The sequence below is a fragment of the Leptinotarsa decemlineata genome, unplaced genomic scaffold, assembly GCF_025532065.1.
Source record: "Leptinotarsa decemlineata unplaced genomic scaffold, Ldec_3_MD MMD2_tig00026340_RagTag_RagTag, whole genome shotgun sequence".
NCBI lineage: Eukaryota > Metazoa > Arthropoda > Insecta > Coleoptera > Chrysomelidae > Leptinotarsa > Leptinotarsa decemlineata.
The window spans coordinates 2,350,724-2,377,509 of record NW_027412694.1 but is presented as its reverse complement, the minus strand read 5'-3'; the positions used below and the strand labels follow the sequence as shown (position 1 = coordinate 2,377,509).

General features: G+C 34.4%; 1 protein-coding gene across 1 annotated transcript in view; it reads left to right on the top strand.

The window, feature by feature from the left end:
- The window catches only part of LOC111508611 (TWiK family of potassium channels protein 7), a 508,045-nt gene that overhangs the window by 460,069 nt on the left and 21,190 nt on the right, over positions 1–26,786 (top strand). Inside the window, exons 4-5 of the mRNA XM_074183694.1 lie at positions 10,529–10,819; positions 15,875–16,258. Coding sequence (XP_074039795.1) covers positions 10,529–10,819; positions 15,875–16,119 — 536 coding nt within the window. The 3' untranslated portion in view covers positions 16,120–16,258. The remainder of the gene's footprint in view (positions 1–10,528; positions 10,820–15,874; positions 16,259–26,786) is intronic.

The window sequence follows — 26,786 nt, the reverse complement described above, 5'->3', positions numbered from 1 at the left end:
TAATAATACCAAAACTGATTATAAAAATTGTTGGAAGTGGCCACCTGCACTTAGTATGCATGCTTCCGCCCTTCTACGCATGGAATTACGCACCCGTTCAAATATTCCCGCCGTATTTCGTATAGTTTCACACGAGGCAACTATTCGCTCTCTTAAATCTTCTAAAGTATTAACGGGAGTTTTATACACAAGAGTTTTAAGGTGACCCCATAAAAAAATGTAAACTGTTGATATCGGGGGATCTTGCTGGCCATTGCTGAGGTCCTCCGCGACCTATCCAACGATTAGGATAAACTGTATTTAAATGGTTTCGGACAATTACACTGAAATGAGCAGGGGCGCCATCGTGCATGTACCATATTCGATTCCTTAACGCAAGTGGCACATCTTCCAATAATCCAGGTAAGTCTTCTTCGAGAAAGTGTAAATAAGAACGACCATCAAGGCGTTCTGGTAGAAAAAATGGGCCTATTAGATGATCACCTATAATTCCTGCCCATACATTAACCGAAAATTGGTGTTGAAAATGGTTTTCGGTTATTGCATGGAGATTTTCTTCAGCCCACACATGATTGTTATGGAAATTTTGAATGGAATTCCGAGAAAAATTTACTTCGTCTGTGAACAAAATTTGTGTCTCAAACTGCGGATTTAGTGCAATACTTTGTAGATACCACTGACTGAAGTTCACACGTTGTGGAAAATCTCTGGGGAGTAATGCCTGCACTCTTGAAATATGGTATGGGTATAACAAAAAATTAACCAAAATACGCCAAACAATTTGATGACAAATATCCAGAGTTCTAGCGATCTTCCTCGTACTCGTCTCAGGTTGTTCCTCAATTTCTTGCAGCACCGCTTCCTCAATTTCAGGAGTTCTTACTACACGAGGTCTTCCTTCCGGAGTCCCTTTCTTGAAACTACCAGTTTCCCCAAGTCGACGATGAATATTTGAAAAGGTTCCGCTATCTGGTAAGGCACGATTAGGATACCTTTCCTGATGATTGCGCCTGGCTTCTGTTTCATTACCAACGGCAAGGCCATATACGTAATGCATTTGCGCCATTTTCGCATTCGTATAATTTACCATATTTACTGATATTCAGAAAAACAGCGGACTACCAAAATAACTTCAATAACACTTCAAAATTAATCAAAACGCGCTGTGGCAGTTTTCAACACTAACACCTTACTTTAAACCAACATCAATATTAGCTACTGACGTTTGTACATACAGAGAATTCGTTTTTCATTGCTATGGTGGGTACGCTGTTTTTTCTGCTTTTAATCTTTAAAAGAAATCACATATCGACAAACTCCATATTTCCAAAAGGTGCAGTAAATAAATTCTGCTACACGTCATTTATTCCAGGATAACTAAATATATGTTTTCAAAAATTATTAAGCGGTGCTGCGTTATGACGTAATTTTAATTGAGAACAGTGCATCTGACAACAAAACAAATACCTTTCAGATCCTCAATTATTTTGCAACAAATCTGATCTCTTAGTTTGCTTTCAGTCGATGCACGATACCGCATCAGATTTTTAAGGAATGTATCCTTAAGTAAAGCGATTTTTAATTTTTTGAGCGAAAACCATACATCGGACAAAGAAAACTCAGCAAATCAAATGTGCTCAAAAATGTATGGAGATTTCAAAAATAATTTTTGATTCAAGATAAAGCAGTGTCGTAGTATTTTTTTCGCCAAAAATATACATTTCAAAACTCGTACGTACGCCACTGGCAGAGAAAATTAAGAAAATTGTACCTCAGAAAATACGCCTTGAGGCATGGAACATTTGTACCAAATATACCAAAGATGTCTACAAAATTATCTCAGTTATTATTAAAAAACTGATTATTTTTGAAAACTTAGCCACCCTGTATCTCAAAAGTAAAGGCCTTTAGGACATACATCCATTTTTTCCTTGAAATTGGTCTAAGAATTACCTCCTCAAATATTAGCATGTGTTCAAGGAACACCCTGTAGAAGCGGAAGGGTTACTACATTTTGTAATGACATTGAACAGAGTTTAAATATAACACACATATATATATATATATATATATATATATATATATATATATATATATATATATATATATATATATATATATATATATATATATATATAACACTATTATTATTTTGTAATGAATTATTTTTTCTGGAAAATGTGTAGTATATAATAAAATAATACTGTTCATGTAGTGAGAATATGTCAGAGTTCATTGAATGAATAATAAACCTTGGTGAAGCAGAAACCTCTGCGAAGTGAGTATAGATGAATGGATGTAAAACCTGAATAAGATTTAAAAAATGAGTTGAATGAAATAAAAAACAAGCCATATAAATAATTTGCCCAGATATCAAAACCTTACTTTTCACCTTGTTGCTTTTCTTCCAGAAATAATTCTGAAATAAGTAAGTGGTAGGTTAATATCGAAGCTACTTTATATAGTCGAATTGTTAGTATACTGGTAAAATCAATTCTAGCAATGATTCACTTTTCGAAAACACGACTTCACTTTTGTCATTTTGAGACAAAAATCATATCAGATATCGCAAAGCGTAGCTCTTGTCAGTGATATATCGCATTCATTTTATGAAAGCAGATTATATTTTATTGTTCAAACGATAATTAATTTTTTGTAGAGCACTCAATATTTCACATTGTTTTTTTGGTTTATAACCTTCCAAGGTCTGAGAATATTAAATCTGAATCAATAGACAATCTGGCTGAAGTGTAGTAATGGACAAACCACGAAAATTTACTATGTAATATAAACTACTCTGGAAAGTCCAATTAGTCAGTAACTTATCGTTTTCATAAATATATGTACACTTGTTACCTGCCGAAAGAATATATACGGATTCTGGTTGCCATTACTGAGAAGAGAGGTTGAAAACGGAAATATGAACCTCAACTGAACTGAATTTTCAAAAAACATTCAGCATGTATGTTCATGTAGACTGTCTCGTGTGACATCTGGACGTTTCATTGTGTTGAAAGGAATTAGAACTATCACAGTTTGAAGCGATTTTTTATAGTAAATACAAGTTTTAAAACCGAAAAAAAGGTTGTTTTCGGAAACGTCACAATATTTGATTTTTTCAATGGATTATTTTCAGGCAGAATTTTTTAATATGACAAGTTACTAACTGGACTTTCCAGTAGCTTATATTACGCAATAACTTTTCAGGGAGAATTTTTAAGTTTGCCCTTTACTACCTACGCCTCAGCAAGTTCTTCATTGATTTACATTTTATTCTTTCAGATTGTGAATGATTATAAACTCAATCATAGTGTGATTATTTTCTCAGAATAACGTTTTTAACAGATAAATTAATGTATGTTTCATTCCAAGAGAACTTCCTGAAAATGACAAGTGAAACATTATATTATAGGTACTACATTAGGTTTCTGATTATTCCTTTCATCTTTCATTCAGGACATGCATTCCAAAAAACTAAACAATTGAAGAAGTAAGCCGCCAGTTATTTTCATATTCATGCTTTTTTCAATTGAGTTGACATTGATTTTCTCATTGTTTTTTATTATTGCATTTGGACTTCTGAAAATTTTCCAAATTTTCAGAAATGTTGCAGTTGATTCTAAATTCGTTAAGTAATAGAAAACTGGAAAGAAAGATTATCTGTTTTTTTCTGGGAATGGATTGATCAATACTAACATTCTTCCAACCGATTCAATGAAAATTGTGAAAAATTTCTACTTCAATAAATATAATTTTATTGAACTGATACTCCGTTCAGCTCAATAAAATTGATTCGATTAGCATCATTGGAGATGGCTTTGAACTGACCTGATGTATGACGCACAATAAATTGACCGAAATACAAATAATCGGAATATGTAGAGGAACATGGATTATGTCATGGAGCATATGACAGCGAATTCCACCTCTGACAGTCCTATTGACATTCACAAACAGTAGGAGTTAAGAATAACCAGTCATCTTGAGAACATATTAAGTTTGTTCTGGTTCTACAAAATTTAGGTTCTAGGTCAGGATCATGCGCAGTTGACATAGAGCATTCTGGTTTATTGAGGATAATTTCGGACTGATGAATCCTCTGTTCTGGTTTCAAATGCAAAATGATCCTAAACTGTTTTGAACCGTCCCGAATCGTTCTTGCTCTCGAGGCTGAACTGTTGAAAACTGTTCCGTTGCTCATGAGCATTTATGTGGAAATTTGTTTGGGCTATTTGTTAGGATGTTTTTTTATCAATTTGATTCGAATAATTGATGATTGAGGTTAGATAACATTTGAACTGATTATAAGGATACGCTACATAATAAAATGGACATGATCAATAGTATTTTCTCGTCTTCATCTCTTCAGATATACGATAAGTGGCACAGTGGTCTCCTCAAAAGCGTTCTGGTTTAAACAAGTATCCGAGACTATTTCGGACTGTTTGAGATTTTTCGATTGTACGCATCATGCCTTGCGCTGTTTCCAGACAGTTTCGGATGTTAGAACCAGAACAAACCTATTTAGTCAAAACACTTGGTATGTAACCCGATGGAGAATCGAACATCAGACGCAATTTGGAATATATTGTGCGGTTTTATTTGTTTCCCACACCTGAACTGAAATGATGTCCTAAGACACATGCTTCGCTTATGAAGTAAATATAATCAGTTCACCCCAGAGGTTTCAATTTCATCTATCAATTATAAAGCGAGAGCAAAAATTTACATTATAGCTACCACCTCGAAAAGGACACATCCGTCTTTCAATTGAAAGTGTATGTGAGCTCACAATACGTCATAAATATGATTTCGAGGCCTCAATGGGTGCCCTTATGACATTGATTATTTCAGGTATGATATTAGGAATGATCTGTGAATGCCATGAAGAGATGAGGTATAGGCATACTGATGCTATGCTCAAAATACTCGGGAATTAGAGTCAAAGAAAGGTTAAAAATATACTTGACTCGGGCGTGCTAAAGTCTGATACGAGAATAGACGAGAAATTGGGTCATTGAGAAACGAAAAAGTACAAGGAAAATGTACTCGAGAACACACACAAGCAACCCAAATTATAACTTGAAAAATATTGAAAAATAAAAAAGTTACATTTTTAGAGAAAATGTCATGATGGATGGAAAAAAAAATGCAATTGACTCATGAGACTGCAGTATATTTCGGAGATTCAGAAAAAACTGACCCATTAAACGGCATCCAGGCAGCAAAACGGCAGAAGAAATTATACTTTCGAAATTTTTTTCCATTTGGAGAACACCGCCTTTCAAATTTGAACTTCACGAGACTAATTTTTCAAAGAAATACAGTCAAGAGAAATGAAGCATATCTCAATCTATTTCTCTTGAAAGAACATATCTTTTTCATCTGTGATTGTCAAAAAGATTCAGATTGAATATTATTATAACTTGTGAATGCAGTAATTTATCTAGGTTAGCTAGAAGTTCAACTTCACATGTATATAGAATTTATCTTTAAAATAATCCTGATTGTTTCTTTGGAAATCAGGCATTTTCTGTTCTCGTCAAATCTCCTGAAATATATTTCTCATATCACCATTGTATAGGTATATGAAAACATCTAGTAAATGGATACATTCACTGATAAATCTTCAGTTATTATTTTTTTATTGTTCATCATGATGTCATTCAGATCGTATTATGGTTTCTACAAACGTTTGTTCCCATCAATTCAATAGTATACAGGATGTTTATTGAAAACAATTCATTTTTAGAAATTACAGAAAAACTTCAATTCATAAATGAACTGACCTTCAATATTTCCCTCATTAATGACCTCAGTTCTTGATAAGATGATAGAACTGCCATCTGCACAGAGACGTGTACTCTGTCAGCCACACAGAGAGTGACTGCTGTATTCAGTGTCCAAAAAATGCCGTTTATTGCTTCTGTTGCAAGCTATTTGAATCTAAACATAAAAATAAATGATGAATTAGTGATTGGCAACACCTAGCTTTGTATTGAAGCAGACATGAGAAAAGTTCCGCTCATTTCAATAATTATAAATAATGAACAAATTTATGTCACGCTATTAAGATTAAAAACACTATTGATAGTATTCAACAAAAACTTTTAGAGGTTGAAGAGCAGCGCTCTTGAGTTGAAACATGAAGATTCGTGAAAAAAGTAGGCACTTCATAGGTTTCGCACATAGGCGCTCTGGGGTATCGGCGCGGCCCTGCTCATCAATGTAAAGCAAGGATATCAATGATATAGTATAAAAGTAATGTGTTGTCAATATTTCTCCTGTTCCACCATAATATATGATGGAGCAGAACATATATCATATAAAAATTCGTCCTGCACATATCAAGTTTTGGGTACCAAAATTTTCCGTGATAACTTTAGAATTACTCCAGTAATGTACTGCAGTACATTATATACAGGCTGATTCACGGTGGATGGCACATTAGACGTTTCTGGTGAACCAGACAACGGATCACTTTGAAAATTTAATGGAGGGCATATTGGGACATTCTCTAGCCAACTAAAATATTTTCGACAATGCGGTGTTGCCGCTTCTATTAGAAAGCAGTAGCAACTTTGATTTTTCAAATAGAATACTCTGTATATAATATTATTTTTGGAATCTCCAATAATTGCCCGACAACTTTTCTTGATATTTCCCTATACCTATCTGTTACCGTTTTCGAAATAAAAATTAATTTAAATTTTTTTCTTCGAAAATCATGACTTCTAAAAATGCCGATATCTTTTAGTTAAGAAGTACTATGATATCGAAATTTGGTTTGGAGTTAGGTGATACTTGGATACTTCCCACACGTCAGCCTAATCTCCGTTACTTCAATACAGGGTGGTAAAAAAATACAGTTTTTTCGTTTGCTTGAAAAAGTTGCTGAAATTTGATTATTTTAAATGGAACACTCTGTATATTATTGAAAATTCGGAAAGCTGCTGAAATTTGCTTTCTTTCTATGTATATCATACCTATACCTAACTAGTCAAGTTTCGGACTTATGAACATTTATTTGTGAAAATGTCCCTTCAGAATGGTATTTCCATTCGGTATTTGGTAAGCAGGCCATGATTACTATTTGACAGTAGCGTTGTGACATTCTCCTAATAATATCGACATTTTCGTCACTTCAGAAGTTGCAAATACCTTCAAAACGATGGAACAAAACTATTCAAACGAAGTTCTTATGAATTTGTTTATTATTTTTAGACAGTGTGACAAAATTATCAGCAGAACATGTAGAAAGTTCAATGAAATGTATCCGAATCTACCGCCAATGAACCTCAAGAAATTTATACGAATTCAGAACAATTTCAATATGTTTGGATAAACTTTAAAAAAGCACCAAGAAACTTGAAATTGGAAATATTGATATGAATAATTATAAAATAGTAAAACAATCATGTGGAATATTTCAAAATATGTTCGAATCGCTGGCCGTTCACTTCCAAGCACTTTAAAATGCGGGTGTTGACTGCTTTCGTGGTGGCAGATCTGATTTCATTGGGATCCAAATCTTCAAATGTTTGGGCAATCCTTTCTAACAATTCATCTCTCGAACGCACGGGTATTTTGTGAACTTTTTCTTTAAACATTCCCCACAAATAAAAATCTAATAGATTAAGATCGGGTACCAACAGTTTCGATAATCTTCGAGTGGCAGATTATCCACGAAACTGTCTACAGTATTCTCCAAAATATTCAGATAGCTTCTGGATGTTAATGACTCCTCGTATATCATGTACCTCAATTTGTTGTCCATCAACATGCAGAAGACATTAAAACTAAATTTTTCTTGAAATCCGGCTTCTTTTGTGACGTGAGGATTTTCACTGGACCAATAATGACGATTTTTTCTATTGAAAATCCCTTCTCTCGAAAATTTCGATTCATCAGTCCAAATAATTTAATTTAAAAAAAGTGGATCTTCTTGAATGCGTGTCAACAACATTTCACAAAATTCTACTCTCTGTTGAGGATCTTGAGGCTTCATTGCTTGAATTTTGGTGAATTTATAATCATGCATTTTATGTCTTCGCAAGATTCTTTGAACCGATGAATATTTTATACCCAAATCTTCTTCAGCACTTCTTATCGATGACTCGGGAAATGCGTGAAAATATGCTAAGACATTAATCTGGTTGTCTTCGAAAGTTACGAGTCGAGGCAAGTTTCTTGGTGCTTTTAAAGTTGATCCAAATGCATTGAAATTGTTCTGAATTCGTATAAATTTCTTGAGGTTCATTGGCGGTAGATTCGGATACATTTCATTGAACTTTCTACATGTTCTGCTGATAATTTTGTCACACTGTCCAAAAATAATAAACAAATTCATAAGAACTTCGTTTGAATAGTTTTGTTCCATCGTTTTGAAGGTATTTGCAACTTCTGAAGTGACGAATATGTCGATATTATTAGGAGAATGTCACAACGCTACTGCCAAATAGTAATCATGGCCTGCTTACCAAATACCGAATGGAAATACCATTCTGAAGGGACATTTTCACAAATAAATGTTCATAAGTCCGAAACTTGACTAGTTAGGTATAGGTATGATATACATAGAAAGAAAGCAAATTTCAGCAGCTTTCCGAATTTTTAATAATATACAGGGTGTTCCATTTAAAATAATCAAATTTCAGCAACTTTTTCAAGCAAACGAAAAAACTGTATTTTTTTACCACCCTGTATTGAAGTAACGGAGATTAGACTGACGTGTGGGAAGTGTCCAAGTATCACCTAACTCCAAACCAAATTTCGATATCATAGTACTTCTTAACTAAAAGATATCGGCATTTTTAGAAGTCATGATTTTCGAAGAAAAAAATTGAAATTAATTTTTATTTCGAAAACGGTAACAGATAGGTATAGAGAAATATCAAGAGAAGTTGTCGGGCAATTGTTGGAGATTCCAAAAATAATATTATATACAGAGTGTTCTATTTGAAAAATCAAAGTTGCTACTGCTTTCTAATAGAAGCGGCAACACCGCATTGTCGAAAATATTTTAGTTGGCTAGAGAATGTCCAAATATGCCCTCCATTAAATTTTCAAAGTGATCCGTTGTCTGGTTCACCAGAAACGTCTAATGTGCCATCCACCGTGAATCAGCCTGTATTTCTTTGCTATACATGATAATGAAAACATTTTCATACTAATAACTTCACTGAGGATACAGTGGCTTTCTCATTTTCACTGAGGATGGTGTTATTTATTTTTGGAGCAGTGTATTAGGTAATTTTTTCTCACTACTGGCTTCCGCGAGGGATTGATTTACTGAAGGTCATCTTGAAACGTTGATTACACCACATCAATTAATTATGAAGTGCTGGTGAGAAATCATAATAGTTTCCCGTAAACCTTTTTGGGCATTCAGCGTAATGTTTTGTTGGCATTCTTCATTTTTCCAACTTCACTCTCCGATATATGACCTTTTGTATGAATTATGAGCACCAACAATTTTTTTTTGCAAGACGCAAATGAATAACTTTTCATACAAAAACTGCAAACAAAATCAAATTATCAAATTTCATTAAAAAATGATGGAATTACAAACACGTTTTTCACAATGAGAGAAAGCAGTAGTGTCCGGCCGAAAGTTCGGTTTCGGTTTCGTTCGAGTTTCGGAAAAAAAACGGGTTTCGTTTTAGTTTCGATTTCGGCGACAAACCTGCCGAAACTACGACCGAAACCGAAACTGCATTCGGGTTTTTCCGCGTTGTGATCGGTCATGTTTGGCGCGTTGAATTTCATACAAGCGACGAAGACATTTTGCCGAGTCCACGTGCCTAATCATGTCATGACTCGTGAATTACTTTGTGATTTACTTTGTTTATTATATAAATATTAAATACCTATTATGATAGTAGGTAACAACTTAAATAAGTAATTTTATGTTTGATATTTTTGAAAAACCATCAATAATATTCAAAAGAAGGATCTACACCTACTCAAAAAACACCTCACCTATTTTAAGTATTTTTAAGATGCAATTAATATTTTTTCTTACATAAGGATTTGTTATGTTGATTATAATGTCGAAGGCTCCATAACGTTGTGATTCAAACATAAAACAATAAAGACTGACTGATTAAAATAACGCTTTCTTAATTTTTTCCCCCAAAACATAATCCTTGTAAGGAAGTTTCGGTTTCGGAATAAAAAATGAATCTGTTGCACATAGACCTTCACCAAAAGTATATCCTGATACATCTATACATTCCCAATGGACATATACACATATAAATTTTATCTCAAAAATAACATCAAATATCAGTTTATGAGACATCCTGTTCATGACTTATAAGAAGATAAGAAAAGTACGAATAATTTTAACAGGCACTCAAAAATAACAGTTCATGTGAAATTATTTCAGTGTTCGAAGTATTGAAAGTCCACAACAATATTTTTTCCCATTGATTCAATTATTGATATTTTGTACAAAGTTGTGAGATTAAATATGAATAGTTTTTTTTTCTTGATTAGTTTGTTGAATATTATGAATTCTTTCCAGGATATGGTTCTGTCTCACCCCGTACACCTTGGGGAAAATTGGTGGCCATCCTATATGCTTTAATAGGTATTCCATTGATGCTGCTGTACCTCTCAGCAACTGGAGAAGTTCTGGCTAGAAGTTTCCGAAGACTGTACGGAAAGTTATGCGGATCAACATCCAGAGAACTACAATGTCCCTGTTCAAATCCCGTGAGAGTTCCAGTGTCATTATGTTTGGTCATCGTACTGGCATACATCTGTTCTGGAGCTGTGCTCTTTCATAGGCTTGAAAATTGGTCGCTACTGGAAGGTAAATGATACTCTGAGATTAAATTATATATATATATATATATATATATATATATATATATATATATATATATATATGATGCGTTGTTTTTCCGGGTATTCATCCGTTGTGTACTATCGATAGTCGACGTGTCGCCACACCTCTCGAAGCATTACACCTCTCGAAGCGAAGCAGTAACACGTCTTGATAATGCCACCTGAGATGATGGCGAAACGTCGACTATCGAATAGTACACAACGGATGAATACCCGGAAAAACAACATATCATATTCCACCATCCGTGAAAACCTACATTATATTACTATTACTGTCTCACTTGGTAGAAGAAATTACCGTTACACTAATTTCTTGCCGTTCATATGTAGAAATCATAATCAGAGATCATAATTTCTGCAAGCGTACTAAAGGTAAATGTTAAATGCCGATGAAAATTTCAAAAGAGAAAATCTAATCAGTCCCTAACTTATTCCATATATAAATTGAGTCAATGAAATGACTCGTTGAAAAAAATGTTCATTTCTATTCATTAATTCACTCCATTCAATTCACTTCAGCAACTACTACATACATTCAAAATTGAGAACTGATATTTGAACACCTGTGAGGGTATACAGGAAGAAAACCAAACATAAATTATGGACGGTTCATCCTTCTCGTAAGAAAATAATATTTTTTCCAAATAACCTATCGAGGAGAGTTCACCTGAATCTGTAACCGTTTGTACCGTACGTTTGTAACCGTACAAAATGCACGGTACGATGAAGTACACGGTGGAAACGTGTATTATTTATTGATGTCGATAATTTGACTTGGAATACTGATGTGGTATTATAAATATGTGGTTTGTGTTATTGACAGGTTGAAAAGAAGTCAATGAGCTTTGATATCTTGAGAAAGCATTGAGTGGTTGGAGAAGTCTACATCTTTGAATATATAAATCATCATACATTTGTTGTTTGATATTCATTTCTTAATAATCAAATTCCATATTTTCTTAGTTGCCGCCAATTTTCATCTGCAGAACATTATTCAATTTTTTTTGAATCGAGATTGTTTTTGATGTTTTTCAGACCTTATAATTTTATGGGACACATTCTTTGAAGTAGGTATAGTTTTCAAGACATCTCAAATAATAATGAAGAGAAGAGAATTGTAACTTTTCATGTTGTTGAAAAATATAGAAAGTTTCAATTCTCCTTTAATCGGTATGATTTCCTTCCACGTAATAACGGCTACATCCATCAATTCATCCCAAATAATCTTCGGCCGTTATTTTAGTTTTGAAAACTGACAATCATACCCCCTCTGCTCTCATCACCACACCATATTATGGAATAACATCATCAATCTCATCATATTAATTTTTCTCTCCCAATACTTCATTATTATGAAGAGAAGAGAATTGAAACTTTCTATGTTTTTTAACATGTAACTATTTGTAACTAACGATTCTGCAGTTTTGTCTTATAAGGACAAACTGTCTGTGTCTGTATAGAGAACAATGCAGCTATTGAAAAGAGGTAACAGGTCGGTCGGTAGCCAGGCGATTCAACGTGGGTGCTTTATTTAGTCACTCGAATTGACTGCCGTGTTGGTCGGTGGTTCAAGCCCCAGTTTGAACGATCGATTTTCACTTGCTATCGTCCAACACGTGTTAGGAATCACACGTTAAAAGGTAAGACTTCGTTGATCCTTAGCTCGCACAAGCAAGCTTGTGCGAGCCCTTGCGAACTTCAAAGAAGTTTTAATCTTCCTCTTTGAAGATGATCACTTGGTGATCGAAACACGTGTCGAGGTGTTGAAAATAACGATTTGGTGTTGGAAAAAATCTCCAGTAATATTCATTACTACACCAAAGGTTCCAAACAGTGCATCATGTATGTGAAGAAAGACATTAATTGATTTTTCAAATTTAGTTCAAAAATCTTGAAAATACTTGAGAGTGAGCTTATTCCCCTGTAGTTTTCATAAAGGTTTCTATTCCCTTTTTCATAAATTGGTGTTACTTTTGCTAGTTTTAGACTATCCGGAAAAATTCCATTTTCAGTAGACAAGTTTATGATATACGTCATTGGGCTGCAAAGTTCATGAGAACATTTTTTAAATAAATTGTTTGATAAATCATCGTGACCACTTGCGTTTGAATGCTTTAAGCTCTTTATCAATTCTATAAATTCGGGTTCCGTTAGGGAACGCAAAAACATTGATTTTTTGCATATTGAGATATTGCTATTCATGTAATCGAAGTCTATATTTCGCGGCTGTATGAAATTTGAGAACTCATTATTGAAGTTGTTAGCCATGTCTATGTTTGATACTTCAATACATTCTTGTTGAATTTTCATTTCATTTACCACGTATTCTTTTTTTTTGAATAGTATGTACCATATGCCACATTAATTTGACTTTTTGCTGGAAATAGACATTTTGTCATTTACGCACTGCTTATAATTAGCTTTTAGTTTTTCCCTATACGTTTGGGTCACTCTCTCATATCTCCGTATAATTATTATCAACTTCAGCACATTCTAAATAGAGGTTTACTTGGTGTTCCAGTTCGTGAAGTTCCGGAGTAAAAATTTCAAAATTATGCTTTTTTGTCTGCTTTGGGAAGCGTTCAACCGGGAAAATCAATTCAATATAATATTGAAGAATATTGTTGAAACTTTCATAAGCTTTGTTTGAGCATATTTCTTTATAGACGTCATCCCACGACTCCTTCTGTAGGACAGCCTTGAAGTTTCGAATATTTTCTTATGAAAAATATTGCCTGACGTTTGGAACATTATTATTTGCTTTTTTTATATCTTCTACTTGAATTTCGATGATTTGAGCATAATGATCAGACAGCCTGAAGTCTTCAACTTTTATTTGTTAATCAGAATCATCTCTGATGATGAGATTATCTAGACAAGTACTTGATTTAGCCGTTACTCTGGTTGGTTCTTTGATAGTATATATCATGTTGAAACATGCCAGCTGATCACTGAAGAGATTGAGTTCTCTGCTTTCAACTCCAAAATTTATGTTATAATCCCCGCCTAGTATTATGTTTCCATATTTGTCACTTAATAATGTCAGTAACCCGTATGAACAATTAAGAAAACATTTGAAGCTACCTGATGGAGGTCTATAAATACATGCAAAAACCGTTTTGTTTCCAGATAACTCAATGCCGCAACATTCAAAGACCTCTTCAATGCAGAAATTGGTTAAATCAATTATTGAAATTCTAACCTGCTTTCATCATTCTTGTAAACTGCTACACCACCATTTTTAGTAAAAACTCTACAAAAATACGAACACAAACTAAAATTTTTCAGTTTCATAACATCAAGTTGCATATTTTTGGGAAAGAAAGTTTTTGGCTTTCTACTATTCCATTTTTTTTGTATCAAGATGGAGTAGTAGAAAGCCAAAAACTTTCTTTCCCAAAAATTAATCATTCCTAAAAATATGACCCTTCAATTCAAGTTGCATATTGTTTTGCCAGTGTTCTGAGATGAACAATAGGTCACATTTAAGTTCATAGTCTGTTATTTCATCAACCTGTAAAATTGTGTTGCCAAGACATTGGATATTTTGATGACATACAGTTAAAGTTCTTTGATTCTTAGCTATTTCACCATCAGGATTGCCAAATTGATATATGTTTCGATTAAACCACTTTGCGATTCAACCACTTTTATTCGTAACTAACATTACTGTGTTTCGTTTGAAAACATGCAGTGAGGTCAGTTACAAACAGGTGTGGTAAAACTACATACAAAGTATTATTTTTAATTTTTATGATGATCTCCTACCAAATAGTAACGGCTACATCCATCAATTCATGAGTTTTAATATTGGAGGTAAATACAACCACATAATTTCTCTTTCAAGGTGTTTCTCCTCTGCACTTCGAATAGAGGTGTCAATTAAATCCTAGGAAAAAATATGTCATAGGTTTCAGACAAACGATGACGCAACAAAAATACCTGCTCCATTTTTGGGACCGCAGTCAACGTATTCTGAATACGAGTATATATTTTTTGAAAAAAGGGGAGATTCGAGCAGCGCGCTCAGGATCACCACCCGGTTTTTACCCTTTTTTTTTCCTTCTAATCATTCAATGAGTGAACGCCAAATTATTATTTTGAACACTTCGACACGTGTTTCAATTACCAAGTGATCATCTTCACTTGTCGAGGTGTTGATAATAACGGTTTGGTGTTGGGATAAATCTCAAGTAATATTCATTACCATACCAAAGGTTCTAAACAGTGTATCACGAGTCCTATTCAGTATTAGTGGTGACGACTTGTAAGACGAATTTTTTTCCCTTTGAGAATCTTTTTTTTTTGAAATTCGCATATCTGCGATACGTCTCTTAGATATTTACAAAAACGAAACATATTTTCTTTTGTGTAGAATTTTAAATTTCTTAGGAAGTTTCTAAATGCCATTCCAAATATAATGAAACCACAATCATATTTTTCAATTTGTTTCCAACAAAGATCGTTAAAATTTCTCAGATTGACAACTACTTCCTACTATTAATAACTATTATATTCGCTACTATAAACAGTGAGAATTCCTTATTTGGTATATTTCGGAAAATCTCCAAAATTTCTGGCGTCAACGACAAAAAATTGATCTTTTATCTAGGCAAGATACATACTGATTTCTTTTTCTTCTTCTTGTTGTTCTTACAAACATTTTGAATTATGTCTTGAAAATATTCCAATTTGCATGTACGAACTTGAAAAACAGTAAATTAGTACTGATATTTTACACTATGCTTAAAGTTTCTTGTTGTTGTCGATAAGTCCTCAGAATTAAAATTCTATTTTTTCTTTCATTTCTGTTTCGATTCATGTAAAATACATATTTCTAGGAAGACCGTATCAAAAAATTGAAGGTTATACAATTTTTTTTTCATTTACTATCCCAGAAAGTTTATATCTTCCCTAAATGATGATCATCTGTAAGTGGCCATGTAAATACCTATGTAGTAATGAAAAGTTATTGGTGTCACTATTTCTTGAATTAATTCAGTATATGTATTTCTTAAAGGGAGCTACTTCTGTTTTACGAGCCTCGGAACCATAGGGTTTGGCGACCTCCTACCCGGTCAAAACGCAGAAGATATTTCTTTGTGTGCATGTTCCGCCTACATACTCACCGGAATGGCATTGGTCGCTATGTGCTTTAGCCTTGTGCAAGATCAAGTATTGAGCCTTTTGAGATTCATAGGAGCCGCTTGCGCAAAAAACGAAATGAAAGTGAGAAGCGAAGAAAACTCGATTCAAAGTTCCTGACAAAGACCTGCGACGGAAGGGGCAGCCCCAGTCAAAAATACACCTGTAAGAAAAACGCAGCCTATGCTGCAACATAATAGTCTCCCGAGGAAAAGTCAATTTCAGCGAAATACTCCTGGAAGAAGGTCAGCAGGAATTGGTGAGTGATATTTTTTTGGAGATTTTTTGAAATTACTCGTTATCACTTCACTATTCTTTGTGTTTATTCTCAAGAACTGATAATGATTAATTTTTCATGTGGTATCAAACAAACAAGTTATCCTTTTTTCTATATTCTGTGATTCTGCAGAAAATTAAAAAATCAATATTCATTCAAGAGAACCTACGTCTCAGGAAGACGGAATTTTCAACATAATATATTCAGTAAGGTGATTTCTACTCAACTTCGTTTTTAAAAACCCTCTGTAATAAAAAAGACTTTTTCATGAGATAAATATAACCAAATATTCAAAAAATTTCGTTTCAGAATGAGTTTCCTACTTTTCACTTCTCTATTGATATAAATGGAGACCTGTAGGAAGGAACAATGTGTTTTTCAAACCTGTAGGAGAAAATAATGTTTAATTTACTTACTGTTTGCTATTTTGCGGCAATAGTGGGAGTTGAGTATTTTATGATTGTTAGTTTCTATATAGAATATTTCTACACTGCTCTGTTATAGAAAAATTGTTGATCTATCAATAGTGTTTCTCTTGATCGACTTTTCGATGTCTCCATAAGCAAATTCTACCTCTTCTGTCCTTTTTCTATTAAATTTTCAAAAAAAATCAGTTTCATTCGTAGGTAGAATTAATGTCTCGCACTCAGAATGAATCTATTAAAGATACTTTTCAACAACAGAGCTGTATTTTATCTCATGAATTCTGGTATTTATATATCCGTTTTTGTATTGATTTTATCACTGATTGCCCTTTTAACAGCTTATTTGCCTCTTTTTGTTTTAATCACTATCTTCTTCTGATGTTTATCAATTATTTCATAACATACCATAAATTCATTCTGCTATATCCATATATTATATATTAGTTGAATGATTTTGAGTACTTCTTTATCTACAAGAAAAAATACAAGAATGAAAATACAAAATACAAATGAAAGTTCATTGAGAAGAACGAATATTCATTGAAAATCTTGTATAAATATTAAGGTTGTCACCATGTCATCGCTGGCCATTCGATTCTCGATAACTTTTTAACAAAATGCACTGAATATGTCGATTTCTCAACGAATGTTTTCCTTCAATTCAACCACTGTTTCGAAAATTTGAAACGAAGTAGCAATATTATATTGGGTGTAACAACAATATATTTGGATGCAGCAAGATGTCGCAAGCTGTCACATATAAAATGAGATTACACCTATGGTTATGGAGAAGTTTACTAACAAACTGATCAACATGGCTTTCAAAGCACTTTCCTACGTAGATTTCAATGATGTGAAAAATTTACTTTTTCAAAAGAAATGTCAATAGTAATTGATAGAAAACTATTTTTTATTCAGACACTCTGTATACTACTGAATATAGAGCTTAAATAACCTTTCCTGAAATGTTCACACTTGATATTTTGCTAGAGTCATCTTGGAAATACAGGGCTTTTATGTTTTTCCATGTAGACTTTGAAACGCACACGTTGATCAAGTAGGCACTGGACGATGCGTCGATAAAACAAAATGCAAATTTCACTGGTAGCTGTCAAATTGTGATTAATGCAATAAGACAGTCTTCATTTAGTGGTTTTTGTTGAATTTTCGAACATATTCGCAATGAAGTATGATAATTATGAAAAATGGGTCTGTCTGTTTTATACAAAGCGGGAAAACTACAGAAGCAGCAAGCAATTCGTACGAAGAGAGGTATCCAGAGAGAAGACAATATTTTAGAGATATTTTCGCAAGATTGCGACACAACCTAATTGATGGTGGTCAGTTTAGAGAAAATCATATAAATCAAATCGGTATAAGCAATTGGAAGAAAAAGTCGTTTTAGGAGCTGTTGAAAATGCTTCCAAAATGTCAAAGCGAAACTGGAAATATCAACAGGCCTAACGATACTTCACAAATTCAAGCCATACAGGACCAAAAGAGTTCATCGACTCAGACCAGGAGATACCAGTGGTTCCTGAAAAGTTGTAACCAAGTTCCTGATTTTTCGTTGAATTGTATTTGGACAACTGAATCTCATGTGAGAAGACCGGGCATTTTCAACCGCTACATTTCTCATACTTGGACACAATAAAATCCCCATTCTATTATGAAGCAGAGGAGTGAGGGATGATTTGGATTTAATGTGTGGGCAAGTATTATCAGAGTTAGATTTATCGGCTCTTTCATCTATAATGACTCTTTCACATCTCGGAGGAATTTATAAATTTTGAGGAAAAATATTGAACACCTTGTTGATGAATTGCCACTACTGGAAGTCAGAAAAATATATTTGCTATGAGACGAGGCTTCGTCGTGTTGCAAATTTTGGTAATAATTGGTCAAACAAGGAGTCAACCGTTGGCCGGCCAGGTCACGAGACTTATCCCCCATGGACATTTATTTCTGGAGATGGTTGGAAATTTCATATCTGAACTGCCGACCAATTCTAGATACGAATTGGAAGCGGCAGTGATGGGAAGTTTTGCTTCTCTCACTTCTATTGAATTGATTAATTCGGCAAAAAAGGTTAAGAAAAGATGTTGTCTGTGTGTAAAAGAAGCTGGTAGACATTTAGAATACCTTTTCCGAAGAAGTATATTCCATTGATTGCTCTTTATCATTGTTATTGTTGTTGAAGTTTCATTTATTAGAAGTAAATATAGTTCAAATTGTTCCTGTTTTATTGCCGTATCTTCCAAAGCCTACTTTATCAAAGTGTGCGTTTCAAAATCTTCATGAAAAAACATAAAAGGTCTGTATTTCAAATGTTTTAATAGAAACGAGACACTTACGACTTTTCGAAAATACCTATTTTCGAATAATATGTTGTAACTCAGAAACGATGGTAGATATCGATTCCGTGTTAGGAATCACACGTTAAAAGGTAAGACCTCGTTAATCCTTAGCTCGCACAAGTTTCGACTTCTGAGGGTTGTCGTTCGTAGGGGTGCGACAGCTGGTTAACGGAAAAACAGATTTTAAACAGATTTTTAAACAGATTGGCGGTTTTTAATATCAAGATTTTCATAAAATTTTAATTTCAGACACAGCCATCAGTTCGCATTTAGTTAATTTGAAAACAGGAGTTTCCCTTTGAAAGTGTCGAATTTGGCCCACTGCGTACATTCATTTGAATAAACTACGTATTTTTTTCAACACTCTATCTCGAGTGCACCAGAATTATTAGTTGAAAATGTTCACAAATTTTGATCAACAAATGATTTGTGATCTTGGTGTGTATAATAGTCGATGAAATTTCGAGAATATAAGTCCATTTCTATTTTATTCAATTATCCAACTATGTATCGATTATTATTCTTTTCCGTTCAGACTTCTCACATTCTACATTCTCAAATTCATACTTTGAAACCACACCTGTTACGATCTGGGATGAGCTCAAGAGATTATAATTCTTTCCTGGATTAAAGGATCTGTTTAAAATCTATTTTTCTGTCAACCAGCTGTCGCCTCCTACGAACGATTACTCTCAAAAGTCGAAACTTGCGCATAATGAGAACTGACAAGGTGTTACTTTTCAACATGTGATTCCTATCATGAGTTGGAAGATAGGAAGTGAAAATCGATTGCTCGGCCATGCGGTTCGAACCACCGGTTCACACAGCGGTAGATTGAGTGAGTAGAGCGAACTACCCACCTCAACCGACCGGTTAACGTCTGTATATTGGATAAAGACCTTGGGCTAAATGAGATGGAAAATATTGGCAACACCTATTTCATGAACAGTTCAATTCGATGTTCATCAAGCAGGTGATTGTTATTGGAATACTTGAAAAATGATGAATACGTGGAAGATATCAATAGTAGTATTCATAGTATGAAGGATACTTTAATCAAAGCGTTCGCAGAAGTTATCAAGAAATTCTGGTCAGAAGATTCCTCCGATAGAACAGAAAATTCAGTAACTTTGAAAAATCATATTCAGTGTTTTGCCTCTCGATTCATGGATCATGCCCATCAAGGCGTTCAGGAGGTCCTTCATTATCTTTCAGAAGGTTTACATGAGGAAGTCGAATGAATCAAATGGAAACCTAAACCGATCTTATCGGAGATCGATGAAAAAATTGAGAGACAGCGGAAAAGCACGAAAATTGTATCTGAGATGTTTGAAGATGTGTAACTGTAAGATTGTATGTAATTCCATTGCTCAACTGAAATCCACGATGAAGTGCACACACTGTGGACATTCATCAGTAACCTTCGATCCTTTCTTGGATTTGTCTTTCCCACATAACACAAAGAACTGGCCACTTGAGTTTATCGCAATGCTTGTATTCCTTCACAAAAAAAAACTCCATATGGGGATGAAAAATCGATGTGTTCGAGGTACTAAGGAAGGAGAAAATGCACAAAATCCTTTTTGATCCATGAGTTTTCTCGTATTTCAGTTATTCATTAAAAACATTCATTCCAACGGAAAGATTCAGAAACGAATTGAATGATGCCGTCGAATTTTATATAGAAGGATTAGATATGAACAACTATGAAGTAGACAATGTGGATACTTGTCATTATCTATATTCACTTTCGATTCACAGCGAGCATTACACATCATACTGCATACACTTCTTTACTGACACGTAACATGAATACAAAGATTCACACGTATCACCAATTTCATCAAAATTGCTTGTGAGTGGAGAGGCAAACATACGTCCTCTTTTATGAAGAGGAGGAAAAAAGTCGAATGAATTTTTTTGTTTTTCATAGGGATATTCTATGTATGAGTAAGTATATGTCAGATAACATAAACACGAAGTCTTCGAATACAATACTTATTCTAATCCCATAACGAACATTAATAAACAACACGTGTGGACTCCAAGAATGGTTAGCTGTGACTGTTCTCATTCAACACATCCAGGGTTATTCGTCATCTCCTACATTCGGCCATCCTGCAAAAGGTCTGCCCTCAGATCTTATTCTGACCTGGGAACAAAAAAATATTAGAAAAATTCAACAGAGAAACGTTTGCTCAATGGTGACGTTCACCAAAGATATGTTTACCTTTTCTACTTACAGAGCAATGTTTGCTCAATGGTGACGTTCACCAGAAGTAACGTTTACCTTTTCTACTTACAGAGCAACGTTTGCTCAATGGTGACGTTCACCAAAGATAACCTTTACCTTTTCTACTCACAGAGCAACATTTGATCAATGGTGACGTTCACCAAAGGTAACGTTTACCTTTCCTACTTACAGAGCAATGTTTGCTCAATGGTGACGTTCACCAACGATAACGTTTACCTTTTCTACCTACAGAGCAACGTTTGCTCAACTTAATTTTGGTCGCCTTGTATACTTATCCATTTTTTAAAATGATCTGGAGACATAACTGCTCTTGAGCGTCTATAACCTTCTGAGATCTTTCGCTTCATGATAATTGTGAGCTACATATCCTGAAAGTTTAGAGTTAGAACACACAATACGAGGTTTTCTACAATTTTCAGCTATATGTCCCGAAATATCACAATTGAAACAAATTAAACCTCCTTTGGAATTTTTACTTTTTTGATCTTGATGAACAGGACGACTATTAAATGAAGGAGTTTGGTAACTAGCATTGAGGACTCTAATTTGAGATGGCATATCTCCCATGGTATTCAAATAAGCATATAACAAATTAGCATCAGTATACTGGGCAGATCTAACAGTACTAGCTGAATTTTCATCTGTTATACCACCTATTACAGCATCGACCAAATATTCATCAGGAATTGCTAAACTGAGTGCTTTTAAATTTGACAACTTTCGAAAACAATAGTCGTCTAAGTTTTGGAACAGGTTTTGTTTCATAATTGGCAACATTCTTTAGCAAATTAGAAAATGGAACAGACTTACGGAATTGAAGGTTCATTAAACGTTTTACTTCTTCCCAACTTGCATCATATGTGGCATTTTCGTCAAACCACTGCCGTGCGTTGCCTCTCAACCTCCTCGATATCAGCCCTAGTATTGAATCATCATCCCAACCATATTTTGCAGCTAGATAATCGACTCTATCACGCCATTGTTCTACCACTGAGTCATCTTGAGATGGCTCGAACAAAGGAACCAGAAACTCGTCGCCTGTTTGATGAGTGTACTTAACCTGCCTTTGTTTTAATCTCTTCAATTCAGATTTCAATCTTTTCAATTCCCGTTTTGTGGAACCATCACTATCACTACTGGCACTACTTGAGGAAATTCCCCGTTTTCGCAAAACCAATTTTTTCTTGTCTTTACGTTTTTTTTCACCCATTTTCACTATCATCCCACAGCTGTCTCTGTCAGATAACATAAACACGAAGTCTTCGCTTACAATATTTATTCTAATCACATAAAGAACATCAATAAACAACATGTGAGAACTTCAAGAATGCTTAACTGTGACTGTTCTCGTTCAACCCATCCAGGGTTATTCGTCATGTCTTACATATAGATATCCGTTTCTGTGAGAAGTTCTCACATCATTAAATATAACAATCGTGTTATTGCATCTGCGACTAGATTGTCAGCTCTATCCGCTTTTCACCATTTGCATCAATAAGTCAATTTTTCACACTATGCTATAAGCAAATAAGAATAACATAAGTTGAAAACTATGCATCTTCATTTCATGATGAACAAAGTTTGACTTCATTCCTGAAAAATAGATAACACATTTCTTCTATCTTGGACAAACAAAAACCGTATAGCCAAATGGCTGTCCTTCAACTAGTTTATATTATATCTCACGTATTCTTGAGGTTCGCTTCAATATCCTCTTCAATTGTATGCTGAATTCATCCCAAACAGTGCGCACTCCCAAAGCATACTACTACTATATGTAACCTGATTCTCGACTTTATTGACAATTCTTCAAATATTTTTTCAAGCAATAGTGTGGATATACTTCAAAAATAGTAAAGCTCTAGGCAATACCAGATTCGCGGAAACTATTCAATTTTGTTTGAAGGTGATTGACAATGTTGCATGAAATATAACTTTCGGATGTCAAAGTCCTTTCTTAAAAATTAATTTTATTAACAAAAATAGATGTTAACAGTGTGAGAGCAAAATTATAACTGAATTACAAAAGTATTCTTCCCATGAAGATAAGAATGCTTGCACATCACTTTCCCAGAATCGCGAGAATCTGCTTCAGCATGGTCAGCGGTTCACATGGGAACGGGCGATATAATTCTTTCCCCCGAAGATTCAACGTAGGAGGGTCAGCGAGGAAGTTGAACCCTAGACATCTCGATATCTTGACTTGGTTCGGATGGTCCATTGGTTTTGCACCCTATGAAGCCAATCTTCTTGTGCACTCGGTACAAACAAATTGATGCTATGACCAAGTAGATAAACATCGTCCAAAAACTTGGGATATGTGATACGTCTTTGAAAAATATAATCGGTTCCTTTTCCATTATTGCTGTTTTTATTGAATGAAGTTCGTCCACGTTCAGGTTGTCAAGTTGGATCCCTATTGATTTGGGTGGCTCTGGTTTCCTTCCGTCCAGATCTGGTAAGATGATTGGTTCACTATTGGTAACTTGGTGATCGTTGGTTATGATTTGGTTGCCACAGGATAACTGGCATCCAATTGGAATATCGAATTGATAACTTCCAGGTAGTAGGTTCTCGATTTCGTTCTGGTTCTGGCACTTGAGTTTGGTAGTTTGTTGAGCTGGTAGGAGGACAACCCATTTGTTTGAGTTGTCTAGTTGTCTGATGGCTGGTCTCGATAAATGTATGACAGTCTCCTTACAAGTGGAGGTGCCCTGGACATTGATTAATTGGATTTCGCAGGGATTGTCTTCTGTTAGCTCTTTGATGTTGGTGGATGGGCAGATATAGGTTCGATGGGAGATCTCCAAACAAGGATCGCTCAAGAATGCGTACAATTTTTCGTTTTTTGACAAATATTTGTTTTGAGGTATAACACCCTTAAACTGGCCCTTATTTAATATCGGAATAGAAAATAGGTGATAGTAATCGAAATTTGATGGATGGGTAATTGGAATATGCAAGATATAGGTTATTCTGAAATTTGATATATAGCTTTTGAGGCTAATAATTTTTTCATAAAGCAAAGTATTATCGAAACTTATTTCTATTGGTAGTTGGTCTTTCTTAACAGTTTTATTCAATTTTTGCAGTTATTTGAATAAATCTTTTGTTTTTATAATACTAGAGTGAAGAATGTTCAGTCTGGAAAATTGTATTGAGTTTTCAACATCTTGCAAAATTGAATTTATGATTTCAAATGTATTGATTATCTGATTCAAGATGTCTTTGTTAAACATAGAGTTTTCTTTATACGTTTGATTTTCAACAATTTTTTCTATTTGATTAAGTTTTGATTCCAAAAGCCTTTCGTTATGTTTCACTTGCTGAACTGTACTATTGAACTGATCAATTAATGAGATTGAGAGTGAGTTTTGCTTCTTGATGTTCGTTACTAGATTATTTTGATTATCTTGTAATTCTTTGATCAGACGGTCATATTTTTCACCATCGTTGGAATCTAAATTTCCTGTGATCGACTTGAAAATGGATCCAATGCCGTTTATAAGACCGCGCTTTGTTCTGAGTGGATGTGGTAAAATATTGTTGAGTCTATCAGTCACTTCCTTTTCCGAAAATTCTAATATTTTTAAATAGTTAGATGTGTCCCATGAGTAGTCTTTGTGACCGCCTACAAGTGTCCTTACATTTTTTGAATGAAATTTCAGTTCATTTACCTCCATGATTATGGAATTTAAATCATAATAATGAATAAGTGAATATGCGTGCGTTTCGACTTTGGCTGTTTCAAGTTTGAGAGGAATGAGTCCTGGATTGTTCTTTAGGTTTTGTTTAGATATATTTTCCTGGAGTCCGAGAGGTCCAGATAATCTGAAAAATCAATCAATTTCTAGTGGGAAATGGGTATTTTTTGAGGGGGCGTTTCAAATTGTCCATGTGAATTTTTTGTTGGTTTTCTGTAGAAACTGTTTTCATTGTATGATCGACCGTTTTGATTTGAGTTGGTTTTTGAAATTTATTTGCATCCTTTTGCCTAATATGTTTTTCCCGTAAACTTTTTGTTTGGTTTTGAATACAATGGGATCATCGCGTTTTTATTTTCTCGTTCTACTATCTTTTCCTTTCGCTTTATTAGATCCGAGTTTATTTTGGAATAGAGGAGTTTTAATCGTTCCTTGTGATCATTGGTGTAATCATTTAGTAATTTCCGATCAATATCAATTTCGAAAGGATCATTGGTTGAAATGTGACCACTTATGATGTCAATTGGCTTGAGTTTTGTGACCGAATGTATAGAGTGATTATATGCCAAAATTGCGTACAACATTTTCATTTTTGGAGGGGTTTTCAAAAATCCTCTAGTGTTGAGTAGACGAATGTGTTCTAGAATGGTAGAATGGAACCGTTCTATCATTCCATTGGATTGAGGATGGTGTGGTGATGTGAAATGAACTTCGACTTTGTGTAAAGCCAGGAGTTCCGAAATGAGAAAGTTATTGAATTCGGTACCGTTGTCAACGATAATTCGTTTGGGGATACCATGATGAGAAAAAAATTTAATGAGGTTGTCGGCTATTTCCGTACCTGTCAAGGAGTTGACTAGGTATGCCTGTGCGTACTTTGAAAAACTGTCTATGATTGTGAGAAATTTTCTACTTTCGATAGTGAATGTATCCATATGTACGATTTCGGAAGGTTTGGTTGCTGTAGGGGTGATGTTGAGCTTCATTCTGATGGGGTTTCGCTCATATTTGCTTTGTTGGCAAATAAGGCATTGATTAATATATGTTTGAATGGTTTCTTTTATGTTCGGCCAGTAATGTTTTTCCTTAATTCTTGCGAAAGTTTCGTCAACACCGCGGTGGTTTGACTTACCTTCATGGTGGTTTTTGATAATTTCTTGAACGTCTTCTTTTTTCGTAACGTCCAGAAGCTTTTTCAGAAGCTTTTTGGTACACCTTTTGAATTTTATAGAGGGACACTTGAAATTTTTTTGAATTGTTGCCGAAAATGATTCATAAAGTTCGGGGTTTTCAAAATAGACATGGTACTGCACTCCTGGGGCGATATATTCTTTGACAAAATTCAAAATATCGTTTTCTGTATTATTTTGCGATATTTGTACATGAATTCTCATTCATCTCTCAAACAGAATAGTAGTTTCAGGTTTGGCCGGAGAATGGAGGACTGAGCTTATAATCAACTGATTGAGCCCTAGGTTCACGGCACACTGCGCTATTAGAATAGTTACAACAGGGTTCTGTTCAGCATTTGAGTGAATGGTGTCATCTTCAAAGTTTTCGCATTCTGGAAGGGGTTCATCTACTATTTGTTCGATATTAGGTTGCAATAGTGAAGAAATGTCATTTCTTTCATTACCTGTGGAAGGTAATTCATTGTCTTCCTGTATTCTGGGTTCTGGTAGGGGTTCATCTCCTGTACGTTCGGTATCAGGTTGAACTTGTAAAGGAAGATTGTCATTTTCTGTGTGACATTTCGGAGGTAACTCGTTG